General features: G+C 38.6%; 1 protein-coding gene across 1 annotated transcript in view; it reads left to right on the top strand.

Annotated features, from left to right (window-relative positions):
* The first annotated feature begins 2,484 nt into the window (after positions 1-2,484).
* The window catches only part of LOC139708463 (scavenger receptor cysteine-rich domain-containing protein DMBT1-like), a 31,134-nt gene continuing 13,455 nt past the window's right edge, over positions 2,485-20,163 (top strand). Inside the window, exons 1-8 of the mRNA XM_071620416.1 lie at positions 2,485-2,566; positions 8,912-10,012; positions 10,814-11,140; positions 12,550-12,882; positions 15,384-15,716; positions 16,650-16,982; positions 17,969-18,301; positions 19,282-19,614. Coding sequence (XP_071476517.1) covers positions 2,485-2,566; positions 8,912-10,012; positions 10,814-11,140; positions 12,550-12,882; positions 15,384-15,716; positions 16,650-16,982; positions 17,969-18,301; positions 19,282-19,614 — 3,175 coding nt within the window. The remainder of the gene's footprint in view (positions 2,567-8,911; positions 10,013-10,813; positions 11,141-12,549; positions 12,883-15,383; positions 15,717-16,649; positions 16,983-17,968; positions 18,302-19,281; positions 19,615-20,163) is intronic.

Genomic DNA, 20,163 nt, shown 5'->3' with positions numbered 1-20,163 from the left:
TTGAAGGCAGTCGGACTGGACCTGTGCCCGTATGAAATCGCGGCAGGACTCTGGATCAACGACCCGACAAAATGGCCAGATGTGCAGTAGAACCTCTTTGAGTAGGCCCTACCCCGATATCTACGCTTACTTAGTACCTCATAGAAACTTCAGGTAGGTCTACAGGCCTAACGTTAGTACTGTAGTAGGCTTAGGGTAGGGCCTAATTTAGGGTAGGCCTAGGGCCTAATCCTGCCGCCCGCACAGCTACAGTAGTACAGCTTGCGCTAGCGCTATGCTCGCGGGGCGCCCCGGCAGAAAACACGTACAGCGTTACCACTCCAGGCTCACGCGACTGTTTGTTTTCACTCCACCGCTATCCATGACCCCGTGACAAGCAAAATACCCGGATGTCCGACCATGAGAATTCGTACAGATCCTCGCTACCATTCATGTCGCTTTCCGGGCACACCTCTCTTTGAGTCTCGTGTCTTCTTCGTGTCATTCGTCCGGGCACAAGAAATATAATGAACAATACTAGGCAATGAAATTAATATGAAATGCGAAAAAAGTGTTGACATGCCTCGTAAACGATATCTAAAAAGTACAAAAACTGCTCCACACGGACCCATATTATCACACAGGGCTGCATTTGTGTATCGTCACTAAGTCCCTTTATTGTGTTGCAAAAAGGAATATCTCAAAGCTCTATGACAATATACACTTCGTGGTGCCTCTTTTCCCATACTTTTACTTAATTATGCTAGTATTATTTCAAATTCAAAATCAAATTCAAACTTCATTTTCACTTCTTTTTTTTCAACAGAATGTACAAGAAACAATATTATGAATTTGACATGAGAGTCGCTGAAAATATAGGCCTACATAACCAGACAGGATTAACAACATGTTCATGTCTGCATGATCAGTACAAGAAAGATGCATACACTCTATATACACTCTGCGAAAAGAAAAATGGAGGTACCCATTCAAAAGACTATGCTTCATAATCTTTAATCAAATATCAAGTACGAAATATTAATACTAAATTAATTCTTATATCTAATAACAGTAAGGAGAGAGAGAGAGAGAGAGAGAGAGAGAGAGAAAGGGAAAGAGAGAGAGATGGAGAAAAAGAAAAAGTCAGAAAAAGTATATCTTTTAGATATTTAACGATTGTTATAAAAAGCAAAAGCCATCTGTCGCTTCTCTTGTGTCACTCAAGGGAGGTTGCTTGTCACTGTCACATACGGAGTCTTTGATATACGTTGCACATGAAATCAAAGTTAATAAACACATAATGTATAAGGATCTGCACTACTAGTACCCTTCTATTATTAAGTTAACAAAACTATTCGTGGCATATTTTGTGTGGAAAGGGTCAAACGATAGCATTGACACAATATATATTATGTATTTATATATTGTGTGTATAATTGTAATTATAATTATTGTTATTGTTAGTTTTATTATTGTCATCATCATCATCATCATCATCATTTTCATCATCATCATCATCATCATAATTATTATCATTTTCTTTTCTTTTAATGAACAGACGTATCTGATGCCTCACTGTTTCGGAAGTAATACAAGGCTATGACAGAATAAAAAATAGGTCAACATATCACGAAACTTTTTCAATATGAGTTCAGATTGAAAGATGGAAGAAAAAGCAACCTCCCCCCCCCCCCCCCCCGTTATAAACTGGCCACTATATAGGAGGAAAATATGATCTCGGATAAGATCAGGGACTGGTTAACGAAGACTATTTTCTACAGGACAATCCATTCGTGTCATCTTTCACCAATGCACTTTTTGCCTTCCTATGTTCCGGTGTTAAACACACTCAAATCGCGGTCTCCACTCCCACTTGTTGAAATCTGATACGAAAAATCGAAATCAGCCCAATCCTTTTGAATTCAATGATCCAAAAAGATATCCATGAGATAAGTCCCATCATCTAATCGTTGCTGGTAGCTTTATGATACCACAGCCAACAACGAATCACTATTTCCTAATTTTTATCAAGCATTTCCTCCTCCCCTTTTCGTATCAACGTGAAGCACCAAAGTGATATCTATGAGGGTATCTCTTTTCCCCCATCCACTACTGGTGTTACAAACTTTTTCATCTTTGAAGAACATCCGATGCTTCAGCTTATAGACGTCATATCCGAAAAAAGAAACTCTGCACTTCAAACCGTTCGAACTTTTAGCACAAACAACAACAACAACAAACAAACAAACAAACAAAACACTCAGAAACCCTCGGCAGTGTCTTAGCGTCAATGAGTTCAGAACGATTCTATTACAATGGCCCTACCATTTGGAGGTAGAGTAAGTTTTAATTCTAAATTTTCATTGATAGTTAGAAGCCCCAGCCTCAGTCTTCATTCTTCGCCGAGACCACCGTGTGGAGCACACGACCCCTCTTTTGCTCGTGCTATATTTTTATAACGCATCACTCTGCCTTCTGACAACGATCCCCGAGAACGACTGCACCATGATCAGCTTCGTTCTCCTCGCCTTCCTGGCGGGCAGCGCAGTGGCAATGTCACCCCCTGCGTTCACACCGTTGCCTGATGGTGAGTGTCAATATCTGTAATCACCGTGATATAATAAATTCAGTTCGATTCAATAGTTTGCTTATTTCCATCATCAAAAAAAGAAAAGAGAACATGATTCCAAGCTTAACAAGTTGTCGATTTGTCTGATAAGGGCAGTTTTTTTATATACAATATCGAATTGCTTTTCAAGGTATTTATGTCCAACTACAGGTGCTTAGGAAAGCAGTGCAGCTGTCTGCCACTGGCATATGTGTCATTTTCGTTATCGCTTTTAATAGTCTTATGTAATTTACTGAATTGTTTATTTGAAGGTGAAAAGTGATTTCCTTTCTTTCTTCAAGCTGATTTCATCGCAACAACTTGACGAATTTCCTTACAGAGGAGTAGGTTATAAGATGTAATGAATATACAGAAACAAGAGTGGCATGACTATTTTAAAAGCAGGCATTACACAAGTGGGATTTAGTCCGCTTTCACATTGTTCTAATGAAGGATATATATATATATATATATATATATATATATATATATATGTATATATACATACATATATATTAAAGACTGAAGGTAACTTATCCAATAAGGTGGGATGGGGATGGGCAAAATCTCGTGTGCTCGAAGATATTTGGTTTTACAAGAAAGCAAGATTAGATGAGCTTACACATATATATCAAGGGGTGTTAATACGAGCTGAGTATAGATATTATAATTTTATGACATTTTAGATAATCGTCAATACCAAAGTCTTAAAGATATTACGATCTGTGACTTGTGTCCAATGAAGGGATTTCAAAATGGAGGTGATGTCAGTGTATTTCTTTGAAAATATATCAAGCGAACTATTAGATACGTAAAACTTTGCAGGGCATTGAAACAAAATAAAAACAAAAATTTTGAAACACCAGTAGGTCTACTATCAATATGGACAAGCGGTGTATAGTTTAAAAAAAAGAAACATCTCAAACACGATGGATGTCAAACATGATTGAAGTTCTGATATTAATTTCTTTACGTATATGTAGTACTGCTGAATTTCGCTTGTTTTTTTTTATTTCAGTTGCTCCAATAAGTTATTGTTCCAATAAGTTATATTGAATTCCCTATAACATGGCTCTAAAATATACACTTCATACAAGTTATGTGATATCTTTGTAAGAGGCCACTTTACGGTTTTCCCGTCCATTTTTGCACTTTCAAAATCAATTTTAAAGTTCTTTTTTATTTACGAACGAAAATCATAACAATAATTTAGTCATTTGTCATCGTAATTCGTTTTCCGTCAACCATTTTCAAAGACACCGCATTCAAAATTGTCAATTGTCATTGCAATTCATTTCCGCGGCGGCTGCCCATCGTCATATTAAATATGAGGACCAAATTCGTCTTTGTACGTGCAATTTCATGAAGTTTAACGGTCCTGTTTACCTTTGGGAGCAGCGATGTAACAAAATGTTCAAGATGTCACATTTGATGCATATGTGCAGATCAGTTGTATCACAAAACATCCCAAAGTACGTATGAAATTTTTGCAATAAAGCCCCAAATATAAGGAGATATCACTAGTATTCTCATTAGACCATAACTGTAGCCGGTTTAAGTATGGAAACATTTTTAATCATAACTATTGTTTACAATACTTAACATCGATTATACTGGTTCACATTTTTACATTGATTGTCTCTCTCCCTAACTCACATTTAAGAATTATTTTGAAGCATTAATGCTCGGTTTTTGTTTCATCTGCAAATAGTAAATTGTGCCTTTGAAACCAAATTAGTCAGATGGCATTGTTGGTACAATTATTCTCAGTCTTACTTGGCACGATGCCTGCACGAAATGAGAATGAAGGATTAAAAAACAGTAAACACAATGGTAAAGACGATCTTTAATCATGTCGTGACGACATTTGGACTTGATCTCTTTTATTTCCTGATTTTATGTTAATGCATCTTATTCATGTATGAAAGAAATTAAATTCATCATGGAAAACTGATATATATATATATATATATATATATAATATATATATATATATATATATATATAATATAATATATATATATATATATATTTATATTATATATATATATATATATATATATATATATATATCATATATAGTCAAGTTAACTCAATTTCTTTATTTTCATTCCCCTAATTTTTCTTCCGACAAAACGTAAAATAATCTAAATTCGGAACTTTATCATCACCATAATTGTATACATTTGAAAGTTCGAAAAAAAAACTCACGATAATTAACAAACTGGAAAATACTAGGATATGTTTAGAGGTTATTTTTTTACTGATTTTACTGATTCCTGATTTTAGGTAACTGCAGATTATGAACGAAACAAACTTTACTCAACAAGGAAAATCACAAAAAATAATTTCTTTCAATCCTTTCTTTCAAACGGGCTGAAAATCTACACAGTGTCATGTAAACTGTCTTTAATGATATAATATGTGCCTGGAAATCGTGGACCCTGTTTTCGTTTGTATGTGTGCATGCGTGTAGGTGTGTGTGTGTGTGTGTGTGTGTGTGTTTGTGGGGAGGGGTACACGTGTGTGTATGTTACTGGAAACGTGGGAAAAGGGAACAACAAAATTAAAACGATTGTGAATGAAAAATTGACAGAAATGATCGCTAAAAGACAAAACTGCTTCGCTGTAATGTGTGCAGCGAGTGTGACGGACGAATCTTAATTGTAAGACGAGAAAGTGTGACAAATTAAGTTGAATAGACTTTATTCGAAATGATCGACAAAAGACACATTTGAACCTAGGATAGGCATATTCCAGTTTTCCCGGGACGAAATTAAACTTAAAATCTATTAAATTGAATGAAAGAAGTTTGAAAATGAAGAGGAAAACCTATATTATTGTAATCATTGTATATAGGGGGTTATAGACATCTAATGAACTATATAAACATAGTAAACGATTCTTTTTAAATAATGTAACATTATCATGTTACATAGCAAGGGGAATTCATCTTTGCAGCTTGCATTAATGATAACATTCGAATTTCTGCTCTATCAATCCAGTATATGATTGCGAACGGGGAAATGATTGATCTCAGCATACAATTCACATTATGATACTTGACGAAATTAAACAATTATTTGTTTACAAAAATGAATAACTATCTTGTTATTGGGCATTTGGCTCCTGTTAATGCTACTTTTACACCAATCTTCAATGATAACATATCTTTGTCAACATGCAAGAACCCCGGTTGTATTATGTAATCATGTGGAACAAAGATAATGAAACTTTGGAAATGTACGATAAAATGTCGAAGACATAAACTGGGATGGAAGACAAGAAACTTTTTCCTGTTAACTTGGCGTCATTCCGCCATATATTCAAACACACCATCAAAACGGAAAAAGTTCATAGTTCAGAGGACAATAGGCCTACATGAGAAATCTATTATTGCAAAAATGTGTGCCGATGTTTGTACTCACAGTTTAAAGGGAACAGGTATGTTGGTACAATTCAAATCTTGTCGTTTTATTACGAGGGCGATATTTCAGTGTCTTAGCGTGAAGTTTTACCCCCATAATAGGTTTATTCCTCCATAAGAATAGAAAAGAGAAGTGACGATTATATCGATCAACCAGGTAATCCCTTCATATGATAGCACGTTATCATGTTCTGAGTACTTCTGCAGGGAGAAAAAAAAATCTACAAAGCATGCGTAGAAAATTCACTCTTCATCAAATCGTCAACAAAGAATCAGAAGTGCTTTGTCACAAATTTGAAGGGTATTGAATATTGGTCTCATGTTATAGAGCCTGATTTCCTCTACATTAAGGTGTCAATCTTAAATTATTGTTATTTTCAGTAAAATGTTGAAAATTAAAACAGCAAAGGGGTACTTTATATTTCAAATATTTGGAACTATGCTTATAAATCTACCCACATTTGCTTAAATAATTTTTTCATGAAAATTGATGTTTACGTTTTTGTCTACTCTCAAATCTTAGAACGAGATAGCGCCCTTTCTTCTTTGCTGACGATATAACATATTATTGATACTAGCCCTTGTGTGATTATTCTCTTGCTTAGATTTCAGTACTTCCGCATACTGTAAAGCCAAAACCACGGCATTCAATTTTTCCTAATTGAAGCCGGCGGCCTTTTTTTCGCGGCATGAAAATTTCGTGAACTGCCACTAGCACTGCAGCGCCTCTTGAAGACAAAAATTTCTGTGTGCATTTTATTCTCGCGAATCTTGCCTCCGAGAGTTTCAAGCGTGTGAAAAGTTCGTATTTTACAGTAGATCAGATAGTATGTGGTGCCCAAAAAAGATAATGGTAGTGAAAATAAAATCGGTTCGGTTTGTGGTGAACTTATTGAGCTTTTGTGATAGCAGGAAGAATGGAACAGAAATATTGCATTTGCAGAAAGAAAATAAAAGAGAAAAGAAAAGGAAAATATCACTTTTCTGTTCTGAGTACATTTTTGTAACAATTTTGGCCGTGCATTAGAATATCAACAGAAGTCCCACGCCCTGCTTTTACGTGAGGATGTTAGATAGGTGAAACGGGTTAAATCAATTAATCTTGAGCTTTTCATGTTTTCTGAAACATCTATTCTTCCTCTAAATAATGTCAAAGGTTGGGATCATAAAAAGAATGGGAAAATTTGTTATTAGCAACTATTCTAATATTTTGTCTCTTTTTTGTATTAGGGCCCTTTGTCATCCCCACAAAATTAGCATATTATTACTCACTCTTCACTTTCAACTCTAATAACTTTAGAAGGGATAGTGGTATTGCCTTGTAAATCAACAGTAGACCCGACAAAAATGTGTAAACAGAGCATACTTAAGTTCTGCTTAGACTAATAATCTCTTAATTTGTTCATCTTTGTGGTGTTTTACATCTCCCCCCCCCCCTATTTGTCTCATTTATTGAACAGCAAGCATGGCTTGGTAAGATTAAGCGCTTGAATAGCCCCTTCACTTCAGAGCCGATTTTCTTCAGACTTGGCTCAAACTATAATATCGTTGCATTTACCATATGTATTTTAGTTCCAGTCCCCTTTAACAGTAGTAGTTCGAGGAATACCACGTGTCGTAGTAATTTACTTTTTTTTTTTTTTTTTTTTTTTTAGAACAGTAGGTTCGATCTTCTCAAAAATGTACCAGACCTGCTATGACAGGCTCATACTGATTCTTTATTTCATGAGCTTAAAACATTGAAGGTTTTGGATTTGAATATTATTCAAGTAGCAATAATTATGTTTAAATATATACATGATCAACTTCCATCATCGTTTAAAAACATGTTTAGGTTTACTACTTCTTCTCCATTCGTACCCTACTCGTACATGTAGAAATTGCCACCTTTTGAATCCCAAATTATTAGTGACACATAAATCTATAGGACATTCGGGTCCGGACATTTGGAATAATCTCCCGGATAGTATAAAGTCCTGTTCAAGTATTTATTCTTTGAAACCTTCACTAAAACGATATTTGATACAATCATATTCTCTAAACCAATTAAGCTAACAAATATTTATGGTAAACGATTGTCATCTTATTATCAATCTCTATTTTCTTCCTTCAACTGCATCTTGCACTCTCACCTGCAATAGCACTGCACTCACCTGATCACCTTCCTCCAAGAGAGTTGTGTCGTTGGATAGTCATTTTATGAGGTCTTCATTCATTTCAAGCTTAATCGCTTTATACGATGGTGGTCTCCTGTATCCAATGATCTCTGTTGTTTACTGAAAAATACTGTATGTCTTATTTTATGTTTCTGTGTATCTACATTGCTCAATGCAATCACCTATGTGTATCTATGTATGTACTGCTATCGATTTATTTTACTGCACTTGTTATTCTTTGTCTTTGTACTTTTTGAAGTTTGTATTCAAATTGTATTTGATTGAATGCAGAAATAAAAACAAACAAACAAACAAACACACATACATACAGTAACTGAAGCGAGCAAAAAGTATAAGCCTATAACGCTGAACCAAGAGGTCCTTGATACCACATGTCCTGACACACTTATTATGGACCTAAATTAGAAAACCTCCATCACTATTACTATTAATGAGTGTGCGTGTATGTATGTGCGTGTGTGTGTGTGCGTTTGTCCATTCGGAAAGCTTACCTTAATCAGCGATTAAAGAAAAAGATTCTGTCTGTTTGATATGAGCGAACATAGTTACTGAGAATAGATTTTTACCAATGTTACCTTGAGGATGATTAAGCTGAACTCTTTTAACAGTCATTAATCGTTACGTTGATGTGAGTGCTACGAATCCGAAAATTGTATCAAATGTCAAGCCAGCCACGATGACCTGCGAATTGCATTTTGCTTCCTTCACCTTTTTGAATAGAGCCATTGCGACCCTGTCCTCTCCCGTCCGGCTTGGAGGTTGACTGGTTAGAGGAATACCTCTGTATCAGGCCATACATATCGATCAGTTTCAATGAGTTATTTCGACTCCCGGGTGAGTTCACACCGTTCCTGACCCTTGCAAACGTCATAGACGCCGCCGGTGCCGCGTGGACAGCCACGACCCAGGTAGATGGAGCTGCCCAGCTGTGCATGAAAATAGCTCCTCGGCTTATGGGGGATCCCAGTGCAGTTGCCTTAGGACATTTGATATGCGACCCAATACTGACGTCGGTGCGAGAGAACACCCCGCTGGACGGAGAAGAAATCTGCCGTGTGATCTGGAATCTCACCATGGCGCCGGAAAGTCCGGACTACGGCAGCGAGTACTTCCCGCAATACCCGGATAGTACAATGGATTCGGCGGAACCTTTCACGATACAACTGCCCTCTTATCTCGATTCCACTCCTGCTCCCTGGAATTACACTAATATAATAGATTATATGACCCCTGCTCCTGGCCCTTTCAACTTTGACCTATTGGGTGATATCCAGCAACTGGTAGCAAATCTTTATGGCGTTGACAACATATACGACGTCAATTCCGTGTGTCCGGCTGTTGGTGGACTGCTCAGTGAAGGAAGGAGCTGGGAGGATGTTGTCACCGAGTTTGCCGTTGAACTCGTAAAAATCCTCTTGCCTGTAGAGAGTGCACTGTGTGCCCAATATGATGAATATTTGGTTGCCCTCATGCAGGGTGGCTACACTCAGCAAACGGCTGTTACCATCTTTGAAGAGGTGCCGAGACTTGCAGCAATTGCTGCAGGGTACAGCAGTAGACAGGATTTCTGTGTAGCAGTTCAGTCCGCAACCACCGAAGACCTCGTAACTTCTCTGGCCGAAGACATCGTTGCCAATGTCTTTGGGGTCCTCACCGATCAGACAAGATGTACGGAAATTCTGATAGGTTCTCTGAATCTTACGGCCCTCTTGAGTCAGGGTTTTACGTACGACGACATCATTGCAGACATGCCTACCTACACTGGCTTTTCGACCCCAGAGGAGGTGTGTCAGTACCTTGGAACGTCCTTTGGCTCTAGAGGTATGTAACTCTTTAGCACAATACGCTTTGTTATGGCTAGTCAATAATAATGATGTACCATTGTAAGTTACAAAAAAGGCCTCATACACACGAGGAGGTGATATCGCACTAATGTTGATTACGGTTGATGGTAAAGGTCTCGTTTTTTGACGAGTATGCTTTGAAACAAGAGGGCATCAACTTTTGAGGTGAGGAGGCATTTAAAAAGATATAATCACAAAAAGAACGTATTCAAAATTTTGAAACCGGTATGTACATCAAAATGGATACCTATACATACAAATAATGTGCTGCTATCACATTCAGTGCAATTTTAACCAAAAAGCAAATGTACCTGAGTGTATATTATATTTCTCCAAGATTTGATTTGGTTTTGGCCATTATTTTTCACTTTTACAGCTGTAAACCATGAAACTCATGAAATACAATGGTTTCATCTTACTTTGTATGAAGTTTTAGTCTTTGTTGCTGTTTGTGGGTATTATCATCAGTGGATCTAAAAAAAAATACTGCTATGATACGTAAAGGATGTCATTCCCCACTTGCAATAATTTTTCCAGTGAAAATATTTTCAGAGCTTTCAAATGCAACTACGTTATGATTTTTCTTCTTAAGAAAAAAAAAACAACAACTTTGATTTAGAAGGAAATTAGGTCGACAAGTTCCTTCAGAAGAAGCGCAAAAGGAATCGTCCATGATGTTTATAATATGTGATAGTTGGCTCGTAATTACCCATACTATTATGGAATCTTGAAAGTTCATTAGTTGTGTACTGGAAATATGCCTGTAACCATTTTCCAGACGACCCTGTGCAAGTGCGCCTTAGGGATGGCATCGACGCTTCCGAAGGTAGGGTAGAAGTTCTGTACAACGGCGAATGGGGAACAGTCTGCGACGATTACTTTGGCGAAGAGGATGCGCAAGTCATTTGCCAGATGCTCGGATACCGCGGACCAGCAATTGCGCAAGGGTCGGCAAGGTATGGCGCAGGGAGCGGCGATATCGTCCTGGACGACTTGATGTGTCTCGGGGTAGAATCCAACATTGCTCAATGCAGCCACCTCGGCTATGGCTTAAATAACTGCGGGCATTACGAGGATGCTGGAGTGAACTGCAGTATTCTCCAAGGCAAGTCTAAGACGGACTTAGTGTCCCAATAGTAAAACATGTAAAGTTATCTTTTTAAAACTTATTCACATGAAAGTATTTATACCGCCTTGGTTTTCGTATTAATATTCAAACTTAATTGTTTTTTTTTTTCATTCAGTTCCTTGGACTTGTAGTTCATCCAGAGAAACCTGGAATAGGCCAATCCTGACTGGTAATTAGCCTAGGAGGGTTGTTATCTGGGGGGGGGGGGGGGGGGAGGGGGTAATTGCCATGGGGGATAGCCCGGGGGTAAAAATCCTAGTGGAAATTATCCGGAGGGTAGTTGTCCAGGGGTAACTATCCGGATACGGGGTACAAAGACAGTTCACCAGACGTTGTTAACCTTTGGAGTCACTCTTCTTTTCCCAGTTAGACAGCTCTCAAACCATTTAGGTGTTGCTCCATGTATGCCGATGCTATACACTGGATTATGTTGTTGAACAATACCTTGAGATCGACACTGTCAACGCTTTCCGTAGGTCGACGAGAGTTACCAGAGTGTACTGTATGTATCTTTATCCACAACCAAATTCTACCCGTCTATTAGCTTTACAAGGGAACTCACAGTGGCTTGCTCGGAATCCAGATTGAACGGGGGTTAATTCAGTGTTAACTTTAAGATGATGTGGTAATTGCAAAAAAACTTTGCCCTCAAGTGCTTTTGAGATGCAAGACAGCAGAGAAGGTGGCCTACAATGATATCGGGGTTTGGTTTGTTTCCTTATTGTAAATTGGTATTACCTTGATTATTTCCCATGACTATAGAAAGGGGTAAGGACTACAGCATTTGATGTTAGTATACGGAGTTTTAAAAAAATGTACTCTCGTTTTGCTTGCTTTAAGAAAACCAAATCACATTTTAGTCATTCAAAGAATTATACTTGATTACTGTTTTCGTCATTGATTATAAATCACGATCATATTGCGAATTGATGCTCACGTTCAATTTGCACATAAAGCTTTCCAAGCTCTTAGGCCTTACTTCATCATTTTCGCTGGCATTATGTGAGCATCATTTAGATAGTAGACAAAATTGTTCATCCGAGCAAACAAAAGGGGTAATACGCTTACAGTGAACTCCCGTTATAATGAAGTCCCCGGGACTGGCACCTTTATTTTGTTATATCGAAATTTCGAACAAATAAACAATAAAACTACAGAACGGATAATGTTGCAGTCTCAATTTTTATTTCATTGTATAAACTGGATTTTCGTTGTAACCGTGTTCGTTATAAAAGGAGTGCACTGCATTAGACCTATCAATGAGACGACTCATATTATAAAACTTTATACACTATTCCTACATGATTTGAAAATTGTAATCCATGAAATTCATAGAAAAACGGTTTTTTGTTTAATCTTGAAAAACAACAACAACTGGATTTTAGCGCCCCACATTGACAGTTTTGAACTGCGACTTGCTGGAGGACCAGATGACACCCGAGGTCGAGTGGAAGTGTACTACGAGGGTCAGTGGGGAACTGTATGTGACGACTTGTGGGACATCGACGACTCCAACGTGGTGTGTCGGATGCTGGGCTTTGAGGGCGCCCTAGGCTATTCTTGCTGTGCTGAGTACGGCGAGGGATCTGGCCCGATTCTGCTGGATGACGTCCAATGCACACCCTATGATTATGACTTGGGAACATGTCAACACAACGGAATCGGCGTGCACAACTGCGGACATTCCGAGGACGTTGGTGTGGAGTGTATGCCCATAGGTAAATTCATGCTTTAATTATACAAATCTTAACACACTGAAATAATCACTTCACATACTCTACTAGATGTTTGTTTGTTTGTTTTTTTTTCGAAAGACGCATATCAACAGAAATGGTGGATGAACTGATGTAGAAGAAAATGATTTCTTAGTGCTTCGTTACTTTAAAAAACACGATGGGGCTATGACGGTAAAAAGACGCAACAAAGTGAGAACGTGGAACCAGACCCGCCGGGATAGAAAAGCAAGGTTTACAGCTGTTTACTTGTAATATCACGACATTAACCTCATCGAATTAAGTTAATGTTTCACCTACAAGCTCAGAACCTGCTCATTGAAAGTCATTATTATGGTTCTCCGAAGGGCTCGAAATTCAGCCTTTACCATGTCGAATTTCCTTGCAATATATCATATGGAAAGGATCTACTTTGAAACCTGTATGCCTGCAGCACCTGAAGTACCCTCCCCATTTTTTTTCCCCGTAGGTATAGGTAGGTAGACTGTAAAGAGTACGTGATGATTGATTGTTCGTTACGAATAATATTTTCTAACAAGCTCAGTGGAAAGGCCAGTTAATAGAGCTTTGGCCCGATTGTCGACTATCGATTATAAAAAAGGACGTAGCAACCGCGATCAAGGATGCTCAGAGGTTTTAATACTTCCGGTGACCTTTTTTTTTTTTTGCTAATATTTCACATTTATATCCTTAACCACAAGACTAGTGAAATCGTACACTCCTGTATTTTACATATTTGCTATGCACATGTTTATCTAAGAGCAAAAATCGACAGTTTTGCAGGCATGTGAAAAACATAATGTTTTCATGCTAAAACAGATGACTTTACGCGCATAAGAGTGAAAGTATACATACTCTTGTGTTTGGCAAATAAAGCATACTGTCCGTATCCAATATTTGGCATTGAGTTTGTCTATAGAGATGGTTGTTTACACAATTTCGTCACTTCTCGCAAAAAGATCACGTGATATATTGTTACATTCGTTAAAAATTCCCCAAGAGATTCAATACCTCCGACAGTAAATCCGTAAGCTTAAACTAGTTTCACGGTTGTCTCTCCTTACTATTAGAAAAAAAAAATATCAATCGTTGTTTTGTAACTTTTACAGTCAGTGTACAGAAAGGCTCCAACGTAAACTTCTTTTACACATTGCTACTGACGCGCTGTGCAATCATGTTAGTCGTATTTCTCGGGTCTGATCATGATGACGTTGTTGTTTTTTTTTTGTCAACCGTTCACATGTACATAAACCCCTCTAATTGCCCATCAATAGATTGATACAACTGTTGTTCTTGTGCCTCACAAGTGGTGTGGAGTGCACGCTCTTGTTACGTCCAATTTGCATGATGGGATATAACACTAGAGTTTCTAAACCCGACCGTTCACAGGTACCTCCGGGGTAAATTAGTGCGCTAAATCAGACATAAGCTCAACATTTCTTGGGTTTAGCATAATATCATGTAATATCATGTGCTGATTCTTACATTTGACGCATATAAAAAGGTCAATTTTATCACAAAATATCATCTGCCATGTAAGAATATCGCAATAAAACTTGAAATATAAAGGAGATATCACAATTTTCTCAATAAACCATATTACTACTGTAGACGGTTTATTCTAGAGACAATTTTATTATAACTTTTGTTCACATTTGATAAATCTAATAATACATAATATTAATCGTACTAATATTCACATTGGCTGTCTATATACCACACATTTCAGAACTATTTTGAAACACTAAAGCTGGTTTTTTATTCATCAGCAAGTGGTTAATGATTCCTTTAATACACGAGAGGTTGATTTATTAAATAAAACCATTTGAAAGTGTGAAAAGAGAGGATGCGTAAGAGAGATCTCTCAACTAACAGAAAAACAAAATCGTTCAGCCAACTAAACAAAAAACGACAACATGCCATAGAGAGAACAGGAAAGAAATGGTAAATTTTCCTTGTCCCGACATGTAGCTTTAGGGCTCATTGGCGAAAAAAGGCAAAGAAAACAGGGCTTGGTCATGGCGAATATTTTCCTTACAGAACCAACAGCTGCCGGTGTTCAAGTCCGACTTGTAGGTGGCGACGACGACACCCAAGGTAGAGTGAAACCACTCCGCAAAAAAAGAAAAAAAAAAAGAAAAAGCAAAAAACTGTCATCAACAACAAATTTCCTCACTGGGAGCTTAGTGCCCGGATGTCATATTCTCCTCGTTTTTAACACGCTAATCCCATAGGCATTTGCCAAAGAGGGGAATATGACAAATTCACCCTATTTTTCCCTGCTGTTGCGCAATGCCGCTCGTAATACGAAGGAAACACAATTTCGTAGAACCACAGCTCACATTCCTAATTCTGGTAATAATGTAAAATATATAATAACCCTGTATCTTGAATACTCATTAGCGGAAGAATAAAATAAAAGAAAAAGAAAGAAAGAAAGAAACAAACTAACAGGAATTGATCAAGGCATACATTTTTCATTTCAGAGCCCACATCTGCCGGGGTTCAAGTCCGACTTGTAGGTGGCGACGACGACTCCCAAGGGAGGGTGGAAGTTTACCACAATGGAGAATGGGGGACTGTCTGTGACGACCTATTTGAACAAGAGGACGCCGACGTGGTGTGTCGGATGTTGGGCTTTGAGGGCGCCATCAGTGCAAGGTGTTGCGCCTTCTACGGAGAGGGATCTGACCCAATTTGGCTGGACAACGTCGAATGCACAGGAACAGAGAGTGACTTGGCAGAGTGCTCACACAACGGATACGGAGATCACAACTGCGGGCATTATGAAGACGTTGGGGTGGAGTGCATACCGAGAGGTAAGTTTCCTCATATACCAAATACCATTTTTAATTAACATTTTTACAGTATTTTGATTTTGTTTGGACTGTGTTCCGCTGCTTTCTTTTCGTAAATTTCTAAGATCGTTGTTTCAAGGATTTGTCTTAAAGAAACCATTCTACCTAATGAAGGTATACGAAAATTCTGGCTGACAATACGATTGACCAACAACAATAGTCTGTATTCTACTGGAACATTTAAAGTCCTGTGGTGATTTATGTTGTTGTTGTTGTTGTTTCACAATAGGGATGTTGTCACCTTTACCATTAGATACCATTAAACGTATTTCAAAGTGAATTAATGGATCCGAACGTTTCGATCAGGCTACCCCACAACTTGTGACCAAATTTTAATGGGTCTTTAGGGATCGTCTAATGCTTTTCAACAGCAGCTTGACCCAAATTAGTTATGTTTCAACGTGACACTACTGGCCAATAAGGACACTTATAAAGGAAGGTGGATATCATTCTCCGTCTTTTGAATATTTCACAGAAAAAAAAGCTCATTACTTTCTAATTGACTTTACAGTTAATTCGGGTGATTTCTAATTGTCAAGTAGGAAAAAAAAACCCGATTCTATTACAATTTCTTTTAAACGGTTCCGATGCTTTCTGTTGGTCTTGGTGGTTTTAATTGGGCTTATAGGCTTTAAGTGAATCTTTCCGTGTCTGTTAAGTAAGTGCTAGGTTGGTGTGGAATACATAAGGACAAGTAAATGCTATACAAATCTATAACACAGCACCTTTGATAAAAAACATGTTGGAAAGAGAAGAATTAGGAAACAACAGGCGATTGAGCAGAAACAGTAAAGAGAACAGGAAATGTTGCACATTATATCATTACAGTAATTGGCGGAAGAAAAAAAAAGCCAAGAAAACAAAACTTGTTCAAGGCAAATATCTCCATTTCAGAGCCAACAGCTCCCGGGCTTCAAGTCCGACTTGTAGATGGCGAAGACGACTCCCAAGGGAGGGTGGAAGTTTACCACAATGGGGAATGGGGAACTGTCTGTGACGACCTATTTGAACAAGAGGACGCCGACGTGGTGTGTCGAATGTTGGGTTTTGAGGGCGCTATCAGCGCAAGGTGTTGCGCCCCCTACGGCCAGGGATCTGACCCAATTTGGCTGGATAACGTCGAATGCACAGGAACAGAGAGTGACTTGGCAGAGTGCTCACACAACGCATACGGAGATCACAACTGCGGTCACGGTGAAGACGTTGGGGTGGAGTGCATACCGAGAGGTAAATCTTGACCTTTAAGTAGGTACCTACATCTTCCCGATGTGCTCCAAAAGCGGTACTCAACGTCCGTCATTCTTTTTGGAATGACGGTCTTCTTGTTGTTGCGGTCAAGTTTGTTCTCTGGGGGCCTGGCAGTGCTTGGTGTCGAGTTATTTTAGTAACCCGTGCACCATCATGACATTTCAATGCTTGGAATCCACTTTGCACAGACCAGTTGTTGTGCTGAACAGGCCTCGTGTGAGCTTTCAGGTTGCTAGGAACAACTTTTGTTAAAATGATATGCATAAGATTAGAATAGTAAAGCGGTGTATTTATGATCCAGTAAGTAAGAGTTTATTTTATTCATTGTTGTTACATCTGTGCAGATGTTTCACATTACCTGAAGTTATAAATATTCAACGTTTAACTCTGATATATGCAACATTTGCTATAGGCTGTAGCTTGTCACATATTTTCATACTTTACTGTTGCCTCTCTGTTAATGGTGCATTACAATTTCTTTTGAACAGTTCCGATGCTTTCTGTTGGTCTTGGTGGTTTTAATTGGGCTTATAGGCTTTAAGTGAATCTTTCCATGTCTGTTAAGTAAGTGCTAGGTTGGTGTGGAATACATAAGGACAAGTAAATGCTATACAAATCTATAACACAGCACCTTTGATAAAAAAAAAAATGTTGGAGAGAGAAGAGTTAGGAAACAACAGGCGATTGAGCAGAAACAGTAAAGAAAACTCATTTCTCTCACTGCAAGATAGGTCGTTTGAAGGTGTAGCGCACTATGTGAAAATTTGGAAGAGGGGATAAGTTCGAGCGATATCCTTAAGCGAATGGAATATGGAAAATCAATCATTTATCCAAGGAAACAAAACGGACAATAATATATCATTAAGAGAACTGGAAATGTTGCACATTATATCATTACAGTAATTGGCGGAAGAAAAAAAAGCCAAGAAAATAAAACTTGATCAAGGCAAATATCTCCATTTCAGAGCCAACAGCTCCCGGGCTTCAAGTCCGACTTGTAGATGGCGAAGACGACTCCCAAGGGAGGGTGGAAGTTTACCACAATGGGGAATGGGGAACTGTCTGTGACGACCTATTTGAACAAGAGGACGCCGACGTGGTGTGTCGAATGTTGGGTTTTGAGGGCGCTATCAGCGCAAGGTGTTGCGCACCCTATGGCGCGGGATCTGACCCAATTTGGCTGGATAACGTCGAATGCACAGGAACAGAGAGTGACTTGGCAGAGTGCTCACACAACGCATACGGAGATCACAACTGCGGTCACGGTGAAGACGTTGGGGTGGAGTGCATACCGAGAGGTAAATCTTGACCTTTAAGTAGGTACCTACATCTTCCCGATGTGCTCCAAAAGCGGTACTCAACGTCCGTCATTCTTTTTGGAATGACGGTCTTCTTGTTGTTGCGGTCAAGTTTGTTCTCTGGGGGCCTGGCAGTGCTTGGTGTCGAGTTATTTTAGTAACCCGTGCACCATCATGACATTTCAATGCTTGGAATCCACTTTGCACAGACCAGTTGTTGTGCTGAACAGGCCTCGTGTGAGCTTTCAGGTTGCTAGGAACAACTTTTGTTAAAATGATATGCATAAGTTTAGAATAGTAAAGCGGTTTATTTATGATCCAGTAAGTAAGAGTTTATTTTATTCATTGTTGTTACATCTGTGCAGATGTTTGACATTACTTAAAGTTATAAATATTCAACGTTTAACTCTGATATATGCAACATTTGCTATAGGCTGTAGCTTTTCACATATTTTCATACTTTACTGTTGCCTCTCTGTTAATGGTGCATTACAATTTCTTTTGAACAGTTCCGATGCTTTCTGTTGGTCTTGGTGGTTTTAATTGGGCTTATAGGCTTTAAGTGAATCTTTCCATGTCTGTTAAGTAAGTGCTAGGTTGGTGTGGAATACATAAGGACAAGTAAATGCTATACAAATCTATAACACAGCACCTTTGATAAAAAAACATGTTGGAAAGAGAAGAATTAGGAAACAACAGGCGATTGAGCAGAAACAGTAAAGAAAACTCATTTCTCTCACTGCAAGATAGGTCGTTTGAAGGTGTAGCGCACTATGTGAAAGTTTGGAAGAGGGGATAAGTTCGAGCGATATCCTGAAGCGAATGGAATATGGAAATTATTTATCCAAGGAAACAAAACGGACAATAATATATCATTAAGAGAACAGGAAATGTTGCATATTATATCATTACAGTAATTGGCGGAAGAAAAAAAAAAGCCAAGAAAAAAAAATTGTTCAAGGCAAATATCTCCATTTCAGAGCCAACAGCTCCCGGGCTTCAAGTCCGACTTGTAGATGGCGAAGACGACTCCCAAGGGAGGGTGGAAGTTTACCACAATGGGGAATGGGGAACTGTCTGTGACGACCTATTTGAACAAGAGGACGCCGACGTGGTGTGTCGAATGTTGGGCTTTGAGGGCGCTATCAGCGCAAGGTGTTGCGCACCCTATGGCGCGGGATCTGACCCAATTTGGCTGGACAACGTCGAATGCACAGGAACAGAGAGTGACTTGGCAGAGTGCTCACACAACGCATACGGAGATCACAACTGCGGTCACGGTGAAGACGTTGGGGTGGAGTGCATACCGAGAGGTAAATCTTGACCTTTAAGTAGGTACCTACATCTTCCCAATGTGCTCCAAAAGCGGTACTCAACGTCCGTCATTCTTTTTGGAATGACGGTCTTCTTGTTGTTGCGGTCAAGTTTGTTCTCTGGGGGCCTGGCAGTGCTTGGTGTCGAGTTATTTTAGTAACCCGTGCACCATCATGACATTTCAATGCTTGGAATCCACTTTGCACAGACCAGTTGTTGTGCTGAACAGGCCTCGTGTGAGCTTTCAGGTTGCTAGGAACAACTTTTGTTAAAATGATATGCATAAGTTTAGAATAGTAAAGCGGTTTATTTATGATCCAGTAAGTAAGAGTTTATTTTATTCATTGTTGTTACATCTGTGCAGATGTTTGACATTACTTAAAGTTATAAATATTCAACGTTTAACTCTGATATATGCAACATTTGCTATAGGCTGTAGCTTTTCACATATTTTCATACTTTACTGTTGCCTCTCTGTTAATGGTGCATTACAATTTCTTTTGAACAGTTCCGATGCTTTCTGTTGGTCTTGGTGGTTTTAATTGGGC

Source organism: Diadema antillarum, unplaced genomic scaffold, assembly GCF_040938485.1.
Source record: "Diadema antillarum isolate AM-2024a unplaced genomic scaffold, OU_Dant_1.0 seq00001338_RagTag, whole genome shotgun sequence".
In the NCBI taxonomy this organism is placed as follows: Eukaryota; Metazoa; Echinodermata; class Echinoidea; order Diadematoida; family Diadematidae; genus Diadema; species Diadema antillarum.
This window is presented reverse-complemented; position numbering and strand designations above follow the sequence as displayed.